Source organism: Galeopterus variegatus, unplaced genomic scaffold (assembly GCF_000696425.1).
Source record: "Galeopterus variegatus unplaced genomic scaffold, G_variegatus-3.0.2 Scaffold398, whole genome shotgun sequence".
NCBI lineage: Eukaryota > Metazoa > Chordata > Mammalia > Dermoptera > Cynocephalidae > Galeopterus > Galeopterus variegatus.
Genome location: NW_007726509.1, coordinates 494334 through 507878, shown reverse-complemented (window position 1 = coordinate 507878; position 13545 = coordinate 494334). Strand labels below are relative to the sequence as shown.

The 13545-nt window shown below is 40.2% G+C and overlaps 1 protein-coding gene across 2 annotated transcripts in view; it reads left to right on the top strand.

Moving 5' to 3' along the window:
* RUNX1 (runt-related transcription factor 1) overlaps positions 1 to 13545 on the top strand; it is a 254648-nt gene that overhangs the window by 144180 nt on the left and 96923 nt on the right. The window contains exon 2 of one of the 2 annotated variants that reach the window (XM_008568321.1): positions 10840 to 10878. The exons of the other annotated variant lie outside the window; for it this stretch is intronic. Within the exon in view, the coding sequence (XP_008566543.1) occupies positions 10840 to 10878 (39 nt within the window). The remainder of the gene's footprint in view (positions 1 to 10839; positions 10879 to 13545) is intronic. 2 annotated transcript variants of the gene reach the window in all.

Sequence of the window (13545 nt, the reverse complement as noted above, 5' to 3'; positions counted from 1 at the left end):
TGTAAAAATATGTGATGAAATTCTTCATGTTGTGTGCATGCTTAATCATTTTTAGTAATTTTGGATGACCTCTGTATATTGCTTTTATTGCACATGTACATATAAATTGGAAATCGCCTGTTAGGTAATATATGTATTTCATATGTTTTTGTTTAATTTTATCAAAAATTCTTTTTACTCTTCCTCTCTACCTTTCAAAAAGAGGTGAAATCAATAGAATTAGCACCATTTATTCATTCTAACAAGGTAGCAAAATTTGCTTCATTTTCTGGAAAATAAATTTAAATCTTAGTGTTTTTCTAAGCATGTCTAAAACAATCATATCAAAAAGTTTAAATTTGACAACCATTGTTTGATTAAGAAATAGACTAGGCCGGCCCATGGCTCACTCGGGAGAGTGTGGTGCTGACAACACCAAGCCAAGGGTTGAGATCCCCTTACCGGTCATCTTTTTTAAAAAAAAAAAAAGAAATAGACAATGATGTTTCATTAAAAGTCTCCACAAAAATGTTTAATGTTCTCTTTCAGTGCATGGTGCATTATCTATAAAAATATAATTATTTCTTAAATATCAATTATATAATATTAATAATGTAATATAATATGTGAAATATGTAACCATTCCAAAGCATATCTTAGCAGTTTTATGAATTAAGAAAATGTAATATTGGTGTTAGAGAATATAATTATTACTTCTATTGTTGCTGGCTTTTTTCAGCTATTTTTTATTTTATAGTACAACATGGAATTTTAAAGCTTTTGTGGAGTGTGATAATTCCATGACCACATAAGAAAGCAGGCTAGTGATAATCTCAGCCCACTATTTCGTATCAAAGTCTGTCTCCCAAATTTGGAGAGGGCAGAGTTAATATGAAACTATTTGCTTTCTTTCCAAGTGCCTATGAAACACTCTTAGGCCAACACTTGGCCATTCAATTGATCAATATAGGCATCTCATGATTCCTTCACAGATTGCCTGTACTCTTGGTTCTTGAGTTGACTTTCTATGTTTGAAACAGACGGGTGATTTGATATCCGTTGCAAGTTTCTGTATTCCCTTCCTAAGGAATTCTGCTATATTTGTGGGGAATTTCTCTACAGTCTATATGAGATTATAAATTTAAAAAATTTTATTTCAATTTAAAAAGCACCAATTTGAGGTACTAGTAGTTGTAAAATAATAATAAAGAATCTTTTATTCTGAAGGAATTAGACTATATTCTCCATCCATATTATTTTATAAGCTATTATTTTGTAAGACAATACATAGTGACACTTCTCTAGTTGGGTTGACATGGAGGAAACAGAATTAGTGAAAATGCTGAATTTTAATATTTTTTAATAATTGTCATAATAAGTTATTATAGATAACCTTAATTGAGTAATTATGTGTTTCTCTGTAATCTCAAGTCTTGTGCAAATTATAGAACAGCAATGCATTTCTCTATTTCCAGGAAGGTGCAGAATCTCAAAGCTGTTTTTGTTTGTTTGTTATAAATCGTATCTCCTTAGACCTGCTTGATAGAATAAGTGATACTTATGTGAAATTAGAGGAACCCTATGTAAAATGGTAAAGTCCTTAAAATGTACTGTCTTGAGTTGAGTCTGTGTTCCCCTATTTCCTTCCTTTTTCCTCCCTACTCAAAATCTAAGTTTGCTGCAGCCATATGCTGACCTGGGTCAGCACCAGAGCCAGATCAATTTCCCACAATTCCAAATGGCACATTCATAGAGTTGGAAAGCTTACCTTGTCCAAGTCTCTCATTTTGCAGATGAGAAACTGAAGCTAGGGTAAGGTAAGTAACTAACTTGCCCATGTATATTATATATTTTTTTTCATGTTTTTATAATATATATATATATATATTTGTCTTTATAATATGTATATACACATATATATATTCATGTCTTTACTCCAAGTGTTCAAGAGTGAGTTGCCTCCTTAGAAATCTAATATTTAGCCAGATTTAGGGAATTTTTTACCATTTCTGTTTCCCACCATCGTCCACATTTAACACTCAACGTGGATCTTATCCACCGCCTACTGGCTCACAGAGGGTCATTGGGCTCTTCTTATCACACTGGTCTACAGTTAATCTCTACCCTTCCTGCCTATGTCTAGCAGTTTAAGAATTCAGTTATTTTTAAACACAAATGCTATATAAAGGGGAAAACATCATACCTTTCTATCTCATTAGTCCCCCAATGAAAGAAAAAAGATAACCTATAAAGACAAGGAACCAAAATAAACTATTCCATTTGGGAAGGAGAGTTCACTGTGGGATGATGTGGGAAATGAGGAAGAGGACCCCTGTTTATTTATTCATACATTTATTCTTTTTTTTTCCTGCTCAACTTAGAAACAATGTGTTTTGTTTCTAATTCATTGTGGTGGAAACAGTTTTGAATACATTAGCTAAAATGCCTAAAATGAAGCAGACTACAAAATCAAGCAGACTCTAAAAGTATCAGTTGTTTTATAGACTCCAATTCTATTATTCATCAGAAAACTTTATTGGTATAAAACTACCCAATCAGAGTACTCAAAGCCACAGTAAAGTCCCTAAACTCACCTTCTTGCTCCTCAAGTGCAGTTGATTTTAAGATGCTCCTTGACACTTGGGTATTTTCCCATTTAGCTGAAGGATGTCACTCAAAGAAGATACTGGTTTCATTCAGAAGCTTCTTGGTCTATCACTTAAAACATATCTTCTGGGCTGACCCCATGGCGCACTCGGGAGAGTGTGGTGCTGGGAGTGCAGCGATGCTCCTGCCGCGGGTTCGGATCCTATATAGGAATGGCCGGTGTGCTCACTGGCTGAGCGCGGTGCGGGTGACACCTCACCAAGGGTTGCGATCCCCTTACTGGTCATGAAAAAGACAAAAAAAACAAAAACAAAAAAAACATATCTTCTGCCTATGGCTAATGGAGCCAAAGAGAATATGGGGGAGAGTCCATATCCATTTTAGGGTCCATGCATCAGCCCTTGACCTCTGTATTCAAGTCAGGGCTAAAGGTTAAAAGCAGGTATGTTTGTCCAAAAGAGACACTCAGACCTCCAAGGGTTCCCAGTGGTCCCTGAGAACCGGTTCAGGCAGGTAGGGCTAGTGGTTTCTGTTACAGACCTGTCCCCATACTTCCTCTCCTTCGTTATTTATTCTGAGGACTGGAAGAAAGAGAAGATTGACTTCATAACTTAGACCAAGTCCCTGAGAACCGGTTCAGGCAGGTAGGGCTAGTGGTTTCTGTTACAGACCTGTCCCCATATTTCCTCTCCTTCGTTATTTATTCTGAGGACTGGAAGAAAGAGAAGATTGACTTCATAACTTAGACCAAAAGTTGCCTCACTGTATTAAACTATTGCTGTACTGGTAGCAGTAGGTAGATTGGTAGCAAATTCACATATTGAGTGACTTTTTAAAAAATATCTATAGGCTGTATTTCAAAATAAACCTGCTTATAGGAATTCCTATTTGGAAATGAGTATTTTTTTTAACCACTTGGCAATACCATTTTAAAATCATGGCCTATTGAAAATAGAAACTAATTGTAGTCTGTATTGGTTAGATGTAAGAATCCATCAGATGAATTTCATAGAAATCTAGTTTTGCTGGAAAAGAAAGGGACAAGAGCTGCTTTTGTAATATTGTTTCAGAGCTCAAAGAAGCCAAAGCACTATTTTATAGGCTGAGCCATCGTGGCTGGTGAATGTTGAGTGGAAACGAACACTGCATGAGATTACCTTGTGGCTCATCTGGGGCTGTGAAAATGCATTAGTGCTGTGGACAGTGGTTAGTGGACCTCTGCAATTCAGTTGTTGTTGCTGTGCATGTGTGTTCTTCCGCCTTTGGGTCAATCAAGTGATGCTGTAGTGAGTCAAGAAAAATGCATTATTTCATGGTCTTCACCAGATAGCAGATTTTAAAAAGGGCTCACTTGAACACTAGTGGAAAAGTAGCAAAATTGCTATTCAACTAAATCGAGATGTATTTTCAACATAAATGACACACAGGATTTCGGAGACTTAGTACAAAAAAAGAACGTAAAATATTTCAATAATTTGTATATTGATTACATGTTCAAATGATAATATTTTGAATAGATTGGGTTAAATAAAACATTATTAAAATTAATTTCACCCATTTCTCTTTTTAATGTGGCTACTGGAAAATTTTTAATTCCATATATGGCTCACATTATATTTCTATTTGACAATGTTGCTCTAGAATAAGAAAGAACATCCACATGGTTTAAAGGCAGCTTGTCAAAATCCAATAAAGAAATTTGACTGATAATATTATCATGCTATGACCCATCTTGCAAGGTGGTTTAGCTTGCTGGTTCCTACTGGACACTCCAGAAGCAAACTGCATGGTTTCAAATGGGCCAATTACTGAATCTTAGTCTCTTTATCTGCAAAGTGAAGGGAGTGATTATGGACCACTCTCTGCTCCAGGGTCAAAGGAATTATGCTCATAAAGCACTCAGTATGAGGCCTGACAAAAGATATACTGGTAAAAGGTAACTTCTACTATCGTGGTTGCTTCAGTCTGCTCAGCTGCTGTAACAAAGTACCACAGACAGGGTGGCTTAAGAAACAGACATCTATTTCTCGCAGTTCTGAAGACTGGGAGTCTGAGATCAGGATGCCAATGTGGTTGGGTTCTGGTGAGGGCTCTCTTCCTGGCTTGCAGACAGCTGCCTTCCTGCTACATCCTCACATGACAGGAAGAGAGAGAGACAGAAAAAGAGAGAGAGAAAGAGATCTGGTCTCTTCTATAAAAACACTAATCCCATCACAAGGACCCCACCCTCATAACCTCATCTTAACCTAATGACCTCCAAAGGCCCCACTCCTAATATTGTCATATTGGGGATTAGGGGTTAACATGAATTTGGGGGGACACAAACATTCAGTCCATAACAATAGCTTAAAAAGTCCAATCAGAGATAGCTTTACTATCAATTTGCATTCACAGAAACCTTTTAGACACTGCAGACTAGTGTGTGCTGGGCAAGATTTTTGCTGGAGACCAGGCAGTATACCGGGGCCTTGTTGACTCTGGGTGTAGGCCCCAGGCCAGCAGGAGCAGCAGCAGCACTAGGAACTTACTAGCAATGCAGAATCACAGGCTCCTCCTCAGACCTCCTGCACCAGAATCTGTGGTCAACGAGACCCACAGGGGCTCTGGATACACATTCAGCTTATGCAGTACTGCTTAGGGAATTTAAAAACACTAAAACATAGCCTCACGAGCAAGGTGTTCAAAATCCAGTGGTTATGTGTTTGTGTGGAGGTGAGAGTGAATCAGAAGACGATTATATAGTGTGCTTTGAGGGGGGCTAATAAAAGACTTCCCTGCTCCCCAATAATCCAGAACCAACCATGAGATAGATAAGGCAGTCAAGCAGAGACCAAAACATCAGCTTTGTCACTTATAGAACTTCTGGAGAACATGGCTTAGGTATGTGGCTTCCTGCCACAGAGCCCCAGAAATAGGGAGACTAACCAATACACAGGCAGTGTCTACCCAAAACAATCAGGGGAGGTGAAGAGCATGCTCAGTGTACCAGTTTTCTATTGCTGTCAAACTAGCAACTTATCAAATTTAGCAGCTTACACATTTTTGTAGGTCAGAGGTCCAGCTGGGCTCAACTGGATTCTCTGCTACGGGTATCACAAGCCCAAAACTCATAGGGCAGGCTAAGCAGAGCTCTTACCTGGAAGCTTTAGGGAAAGATCCACTTCCAAGCTCATGCAGGTGGTTGGCAGAATATAGTTCCATGCAGCCTTGTTTCTTTGCTGGGTGTCAGCCAGGGATCACCCTCCGCATCTAGGAACTGCTCACCCATTCTTGCACGTGCTTCCTCCATCTTCCAGCCAACAATGGCAGGCAAGTGGAATCCTCTGCTTTCACCTGTGCCCCAGCCTGAGAAAACTTTCCATTCTTAACAGTCTCCTGTGACTAGATTAGGCTCCCCAGGAAAATCTCCCTATTGTTTTACTCAAAGCCAACCGATTAGTTACCTTAACCACACATGAAAAATCCGCATGCCCCGCTTTTTGTTGTTAATGTAACATAACCAGAGCATGGAATCTTATCATATTCACAGTCCCAGGAATTAGGGTGAGAAATTTGGGAGGTACATTTTAGGATTCTGTCTACTACACCTGGTTTCTGCTTCCAAAGCTACAAACCAGGTAATTCAATATTTTATGGTGGAGGATGAATGAGGGCATGGAAAGAGGCCAGGAGTTTTACGCTGAGCAATGTCACTCCACAAAGAAACCCGAAGCCAGGAAAGGGGTGGTTTCACACCTCCCTCTCACCGACCCCTCCCTGCATATATTCAAATAGCTAAAACACATTGTCAATTATACTTCAAGGGTCATGAAGGAGACATGGAGACCATGGTGAAGCGTGTGGTTGGCCCTTGAGAGGGAATTTCCCCTGAGGCAGAGGGATCTGACCCTCCTTCAAGTGAAGACAGGGAGGGTGGCCCTTCATCCTGCAGGAATGTGCTCAAGAGATTACACTGAATTCAAGATGTGTAGGAGAACATAGCTGGCAGAAATGTGGTGTAGGGGATTAATCTGGAAGTACTGTATAAAATGAGCAGGAACCACTTTTTAGGAGATCTTTGAAAGAAATCTGGTGTGAGGTCATGAGAACTTGATCCAGGATGATGTCAATACGGATGGAAAAGGGGGATAAATTATAACAAGCAAAAATCCAAAAAGAAAAGTTGGCAACAGATTGGATGAGGTCAAAGACAAACCCGGGGATCCATGTCTGGAAACTGGAAGGATAATGGTGCGATGGAGAAAACAAGAGGAAGAGCTAGTTTGAGGTGGGAGCTAATGGCTGGTCTTCAGTAAAATGCACATGACGGATGTTAATTTTCTCGTTTCTTCCATCACGCACATACACGCGCACACACCTCTACATTGCTCTTTCCCTCCTCCTGCTACCCACCAGTTTTCCTTTCTCTTCCAACAAGCTCCTGCCCCGCTTCCTTACATCCCATTCACTTTCCCATTTTCTGCTGTTTCTGCTGCTACTGCTTCACAGAATCTCTCTGGCGAAGGTTACCATGACTCTCTCCATAGACAAATCCAATGTAATCTTTTCAGTCCCCTCTTCGGCCTTCAGGACATGGCTTTCCTCTCAAAGCTCCCATTTCCCTTTGGTTTCAAAGACCCTGTTCTTTCCTCTTTCTCTTCCTGGCTCAGCCTCCTGGCTCATTCCCTCCTCTCTGCTCATCCCTGGAACACTGATGATTCCAGACCCTGCTAATGCTCTCTTCTCACTGGACACGTTCTCTGGACAGTCTGAGCTACCACAGATATTCTAAGAATGCTCAATTCAATATTTCTACACGAGACTGCTCCTTGACTCCCCTGACTTCCTGACTGTATTCCACCAGCACTTCTGATTCTGTTCTGTACATGCTAAGCTGAATCCTGATGTCTGTCTCCAAACCCAGCCTCTTCCTGGTCTTCTCTACTGCTGCTACTGGCCAGAAATTGGGGAGACTCCTCCACTGCATCACCTAAGTCTCCCCTTCCATCTTCGTTGCTTCCATCTTCATTCAGATCTTCATGATTCCTTGTCTGACCACTGCAGTAACTCTCCTGCACCCCATCTCTGCCCTCTCCAATTCAGCAACCCACCTTTGACAGATTTATTTTTCTAAAATATGTATTAATTATATTATTTCCCAGTTTCCAATGCTTTGATAGAACCCATTGCCCTCAGGTTGAAGTTCAAATTTCTTCAGGTTGTATAAACTGCCTATGACTTTTCTATGTCCATGTCCATGTCATTTGTAGCTGCCACATGCCACCCCCAAACTGACCTCAAATCTCTGCTCCAACTATACTGAAACTGGCACGCAGATCTGTTTCACAAACTCACACCTTTGCTTCTGATGCTCCTTCTGCCTGGAGCACCTTGTCCTCACCCCATCCTTATCTGACTGCACCCTTCCTCTATCTGTCCGAACCATCTACAAATCTACCAACCTCCAAGAGTCAAGTTGAATATCATTTCTACTACAAAAGAAGTCTTTCCTGAGCCCACAAGGTGGTGCTGGCCCCTCTTCCTCCTGAGTCCCCTCCCACCAGCTCCCTGGACACCTGTGTTTATCAGCAGTCCTGACACTCCTTTGCTCTCATCTATTTGTCTTTTGTCACCAACAAGCCTAGCAGTCTACCTGTTACATAAGAAGCACTAGAGGAATGCTGAAGGCAGGAAAATCAAATACTTCATATCTAGAAAAGTCTTAAAGCTGCCACTTTGAATGAGTAGAGGTAGGAAAAGACTAGTAATCCATTTATTTTTATTAAGAATTTAAAAGCCTCTCAGCCAAATGGACCTTGACCTGCTCCTCAAACTCTGTGGATGACCAGAAATAACTTTGGAATGTGACCCCTAAATATTTCAGATTTGCATGGTGAAGAATTTCAGAGATATTTTCTGGAGACCATGACACAGGGGAGGATAAAAGCAAAAGATGAGATCAGAGTTAAATTTTGGAACTCTTCATAGTATACCCATAGAAACACATAGTGATGGTAAAAAAGAAACATAGCTTACCATGCATGTGGACCCATATGTGGGTCCGTGTGTGCGTGTGTTCGTGTGTGTGTGTTTAGATCAAGAGCAAAGTGACCTTGGGCAAGTTTCCTAAGCTCTCCAAGCATGAGGTTCCTCATCTGCAAAATGGGCGTGGTAATGGTGTTGTCGAAAGGATTAAATCAAGCAAGGATATAAAAGCACACTAGGTACTGCCTGGCATTTAACAGCATTCAGTGATGGGGTGGAGGAGAGAGCACTGGAATGAACTAGCCAGATTCAGCTTTCACTGTCATGGACACACACGACCTCTCCTTGCTTATAGTTCAGATTCTAGCACCTTTAACAGCTCCTGGGGCAAATCCCTTCCAATCTCCACAGGTGCTACCTCACCTGCACACCTGCCCCTTCCCCCCGCCCCCTCTCCCTGCAGTCTAACCATGTTTGCTGTGTTCTCAAGGTTACTGATACAAAACAAACTAAGAAAGTTTTTTAACAGACTACATGCATACCTTTCCAAATCCACTCACTTCTGCCTTTGTTTCTAGGAAAAAAAAAAAAAAATCTTGGCTTTTCCCTCAAAATCACTGAAATATTAGGTGTGTAAATGAACCCTTGCCTTCCTGCTCAGCGACTCCAATTTCTCAGCCTCAGACTCAGAAAAGCTTCTCGGGGTCTCACAAGACAATTCCTAGGGTTCTTGGTTCCAGTGGGTCTCTTTAGTATAAACTCTGCTGTCTGGTCTATCTTACTGTTGTGAATCCCGCCACCCCCAACCCATGCCTGTTAAAACTGAGTTCACCTAACTTCAGGATACATTTTTCATTTCTTACCTTATCATTCATAATGAGTGCAAATGATCCTTTCCCTACCCTGTTCTTTAAAAAAATTATCATAAAGTCATTTTATGTACTTGTAAACCACGTTTATTTCTTTTTTTATTTTTATTTTTATTTTAGGATGCTCCTTTGAAACTATACATATTTAATTCCTTTAATCTTTCTTCATAGGGTAGTCCTTCAGAACCCCATATTATTTTAGTTGCTCTTTTTGCTTTGGCAAAAATAGAAGACTAAGGAGCTGCAAATCTTGTTCTCCTGCCTATTTAAACGGCGTCTAGAAATCTGAAATAATTACCTCCTTTCTTATTTCTAAAATGTTTTAAGCCATATTATACTAATATTGTCTAGTGGAGTTGAAAGCTTTAGGTCTGCAGTCTTTGAAATGCTCAAATCCTAAGGCTTTGAAAAAATAATATTTCCTCCTTGTTACTCAGTGCTGACCATTATCAATATGCAAGACTGACAGAGTAATTTCAAATTCACAACATTATACACAGATATTCAAGGGAAAGAGAAACAGCTTCATATGACTTTGCTTAATGAGTTTACCTGTAGCTGTACATGCAGCAGTATACAGTAAGTGACTCATATTTGGGAATGATTATAAGATAATTATTTTCAATATTAATTGATATCAATTGTTATATTAAGAATTAGAGGTTTCAACAAAAACCATCTGCCCTTCTAGCAAAGGGGTGGAAAGGAAAGTAAACAAGGGAGACTATTTTTAAAATGTCCCTATCATTGAAAATAAATGATCATAATGTTTAACTTCCAACTTGCTTCTTTTGGAATTTCTATTTCAAATTGTTTGTTTTCATCACTTCAAAGTATATTCGTATTTTTTTCCTTGCATTTAACCTCTGCTATATTTTGAATTATTTTAAAATATTTTAAAATTAGATTTTTTAAAACTTTTGCATTAAGTTAGGGTTTGGTTTTAATTTTACCTTGAATTCTCATTCATTTTTACACCTTCCAAATGTATGAGTATTTTTAATCATCATTAAATAAATTACATTTGTGTCACATATAGAGCTTAAAAGAGGTGATTCTATGACATAAAAATTCAGTATTTGCTAGCAATGGCAAACACTGGTTGAAGGCACATAAAACCATGTGCATATGTCACAGTTCATTTTTTATTTGATGATTTATTGTTTTGTTTTTGTGCCAAATATGCTGGATATATTTGAACAATATGATATAAAATCTTCAGTGCTGAAAAGTATAAGAAGCAATGAGAAAAAAAAAAAAAAAAAAAAAAGAGAGAGAGAGAGAAAGAGAAGGGAATTTAGTTTTTAAACTTGCATTTATTGCAATTAGAGTGAAAATTCATCAACTATCAGCAAATTTGGTGTTTGCTGTCAGTATATTCATGTGATGATTTTTATTTTCCTACTTTCTATTACTTCAGAATGCATACACGGAATGAATCCTTCTAGAGATGTTAATGGTATATTAGATTCTAAATTATATTTTTATAAAATATGCATATTTATATATGCATATATATGATTTTATATCTATGTGTCTCTATGTATAACTTCTGATATAATTTAACCAAATAATTAAGGCTCTTTTTGCTGATTCAAATATACTTAAAAGCAGCTCTCCATATTGTAGATGTCATCCCACATAAAATATTCCAATGAAACCTTAAATGATACCTTCAGTTCTACAGTGTTTCCACCAGGTGCATTCTGCTGTTATTAAATGACTCTATATAACTCTAAAAAAAAATAGAGCTTGGCTTCTATCTGTTGTAACCCAGTTTATTACCTTTGTTATATTAGTGGTAATGCAAAAAACTTATGAGGGTAAAATGTTTACAAAGGGATGCCTAAATTAAAAAAATATTAATTTTAAAAGTCTCTCAGTTTGCTACTTGTGAGGTGCACAATTGATTTATGAAGTTAAAGTGAAATAATCACACTTTAACCACAGCATGCCATGGAAACATTCCTACGGAGGAAGGATGTAGTGGAAGAACTAAGGAATTTCGTCCCCAAAGTAATTAGGTTTCAAAAGTGAAATATCTCAAAGCCACTTCTGAGAAAACAGAAAAAAAGGTTTAATTAAATTCCAGTGTTCAAAACTGGACAGTATGTGTAGCAGGTTATTTTTACATATATGTTACTCTTCAGCAAAACTGTTCTCCACGCTGTAACATTAGTACTAACTGCAGTAATAAAGTGCAGAACCAATAGCAAAACACATTATCTAATTTTTAAAAACTTAAATGGTCATTTAAAATAGAAATAATTCTTTTTATAGAAATAATTCTTTTCGAAATATTACGTTTTTTAAAATGTAATTTTGGACATATCACATTATAAATTAAGGGTAACTTTGATTTAAGAGAATTGTTGAGATTCTAATCCCATTTCTATGCATATTTCATCAAGAGGGTTTTGAAGATCAAAAACGTAAAATATTTAGATATTTTCTGAGACCACCGATAGTTATTTACCTAAAGCTGTAGAAGAAAAATGTCAATGAACTGTCATTGTTTTCCAGTGAAATTGTTATTTTTCTTTTTTCTTCCAAGTAGCCAAATACTTTTTAAATTCACTGTGGAAACTTCCATTCCATTCTTGTCGTGAGCCTTTCTCAATCCTCCTCCGCCCGCCCGCCCTTAAAACAAATTTGGAAGAATCTGTCATACAGCATCCACCCAACATATCCCTTCGTTGTATTTTTTATTTTGTATTATGACAAAAGTAATTTTCACTATTATGCCAGGGGAGCATTAGAAATGGACATGGTAGTGTTTCCTTTCCTTTCTCTCTCAGAGGGGCAAAGTAAGGAAAATTCTGCAATGTCGTTGAAATGAGCGCTCTTGGAGGAAAGGAATTCCTCATTTCGTACACGGTGTCACTGGACTCCGTAAGCTCCGGAAAGAGCCCTTTAGACTAAGGGGTTCCCGGTACCCCTCGGTGGAGCCCCATGCCGCCTGCTCTCCATTCATTTTAGTTACTCAGTAAGGAGGGGCCAGCGGTTTTCTGTTTGTTTCTGGTTTCAGGACTGAGCCGCGCAGCGCAGTGACAGCGCGCGCAGGTTCGGGAAGCCCAATGCCCGGCGTCCCGATCTAGAGGACAAGAGCAAAAGCTTTCGTTGTTATCATCACCATTGCCGGGCTTCGAACTCGGGATTTATACCTGGAACTCTTAGCTGAGTAGCGCCCGCGGTGCTGCCTTTGAAAGCTAAACTTGGTGCGTGTGTTGCTGTAACTAACTTCTCTTACTTGGAGTGGGAACTTGACTGCCGCCCGCGACACCTCAGGAGGGGCCGACCCGCAGTCCCTGGCATGGTTTCGGGTTTTAGGCAAATGGCCTGAGCCCGAGAGGTGCCTTTGACCTTTCCGAGGGCGCCCTACCCGAGTCAGCTATTTCCCCAGAAGTCAGCCCGCTTTGACCTCCGTCACACTGTCGTGCTCCATCCCCGTGCCCAGGGGTCCCTGGGGATGCTCTTGGTGGTGGCCCTAGGAGCCCTCAGTCGGCCTTTAGGGAAATGCATTCGAGTCCAGGCGAAAAGATTTCAATTGCCCCGAACTCGCCTCCAAAGCGGGCAGCGTCAGACCCTGGACCCAGGGAAACGGTGGCCCCGGGCTGGGGAGCCACAGCACGCTGGGAGGCGGGAACGATGCAGAGTTTGGCGTCCCTTGGCCAAGGTGGAGAGTTAGAAAGCGGACGTTTGGGGTCTTTACACTTGAAACGGAGCTCCTTCAAAATGATTTTAAAGGAAAAACACAGAAACATTTCCTTCCCGAGACTCCAAACCCACTAAAGGTAAATGCAGTTGGGTGCTGGCAGGGTCTCGGGTTTTCCAGCGTGAAAGGAGCGAGGGGACGAGCCCACGCCGGGGACAAAAGCGGAAGGCTGGAGGCAGCCGAGGCCGCGGGCCCGGCGAGGGCGTGCCTCTGTCCCGGACGCCCGGAGCATCAGTGGCCCTGGGCAGGCAGATGGCGGTGTCCAGGCAAAGGGCCTTCGGGAAGAGGGCTGGGGCCAGCCCAGACAGCCGAGAGCCCTGGCCCGGGACCCCGGGCCCGCGGGGACTGGACGCGTCCGCTTCCTGCCGTTTTCCCCCAAACCCAAGTTCTTGCAAGGGCGACCCGAAGGCC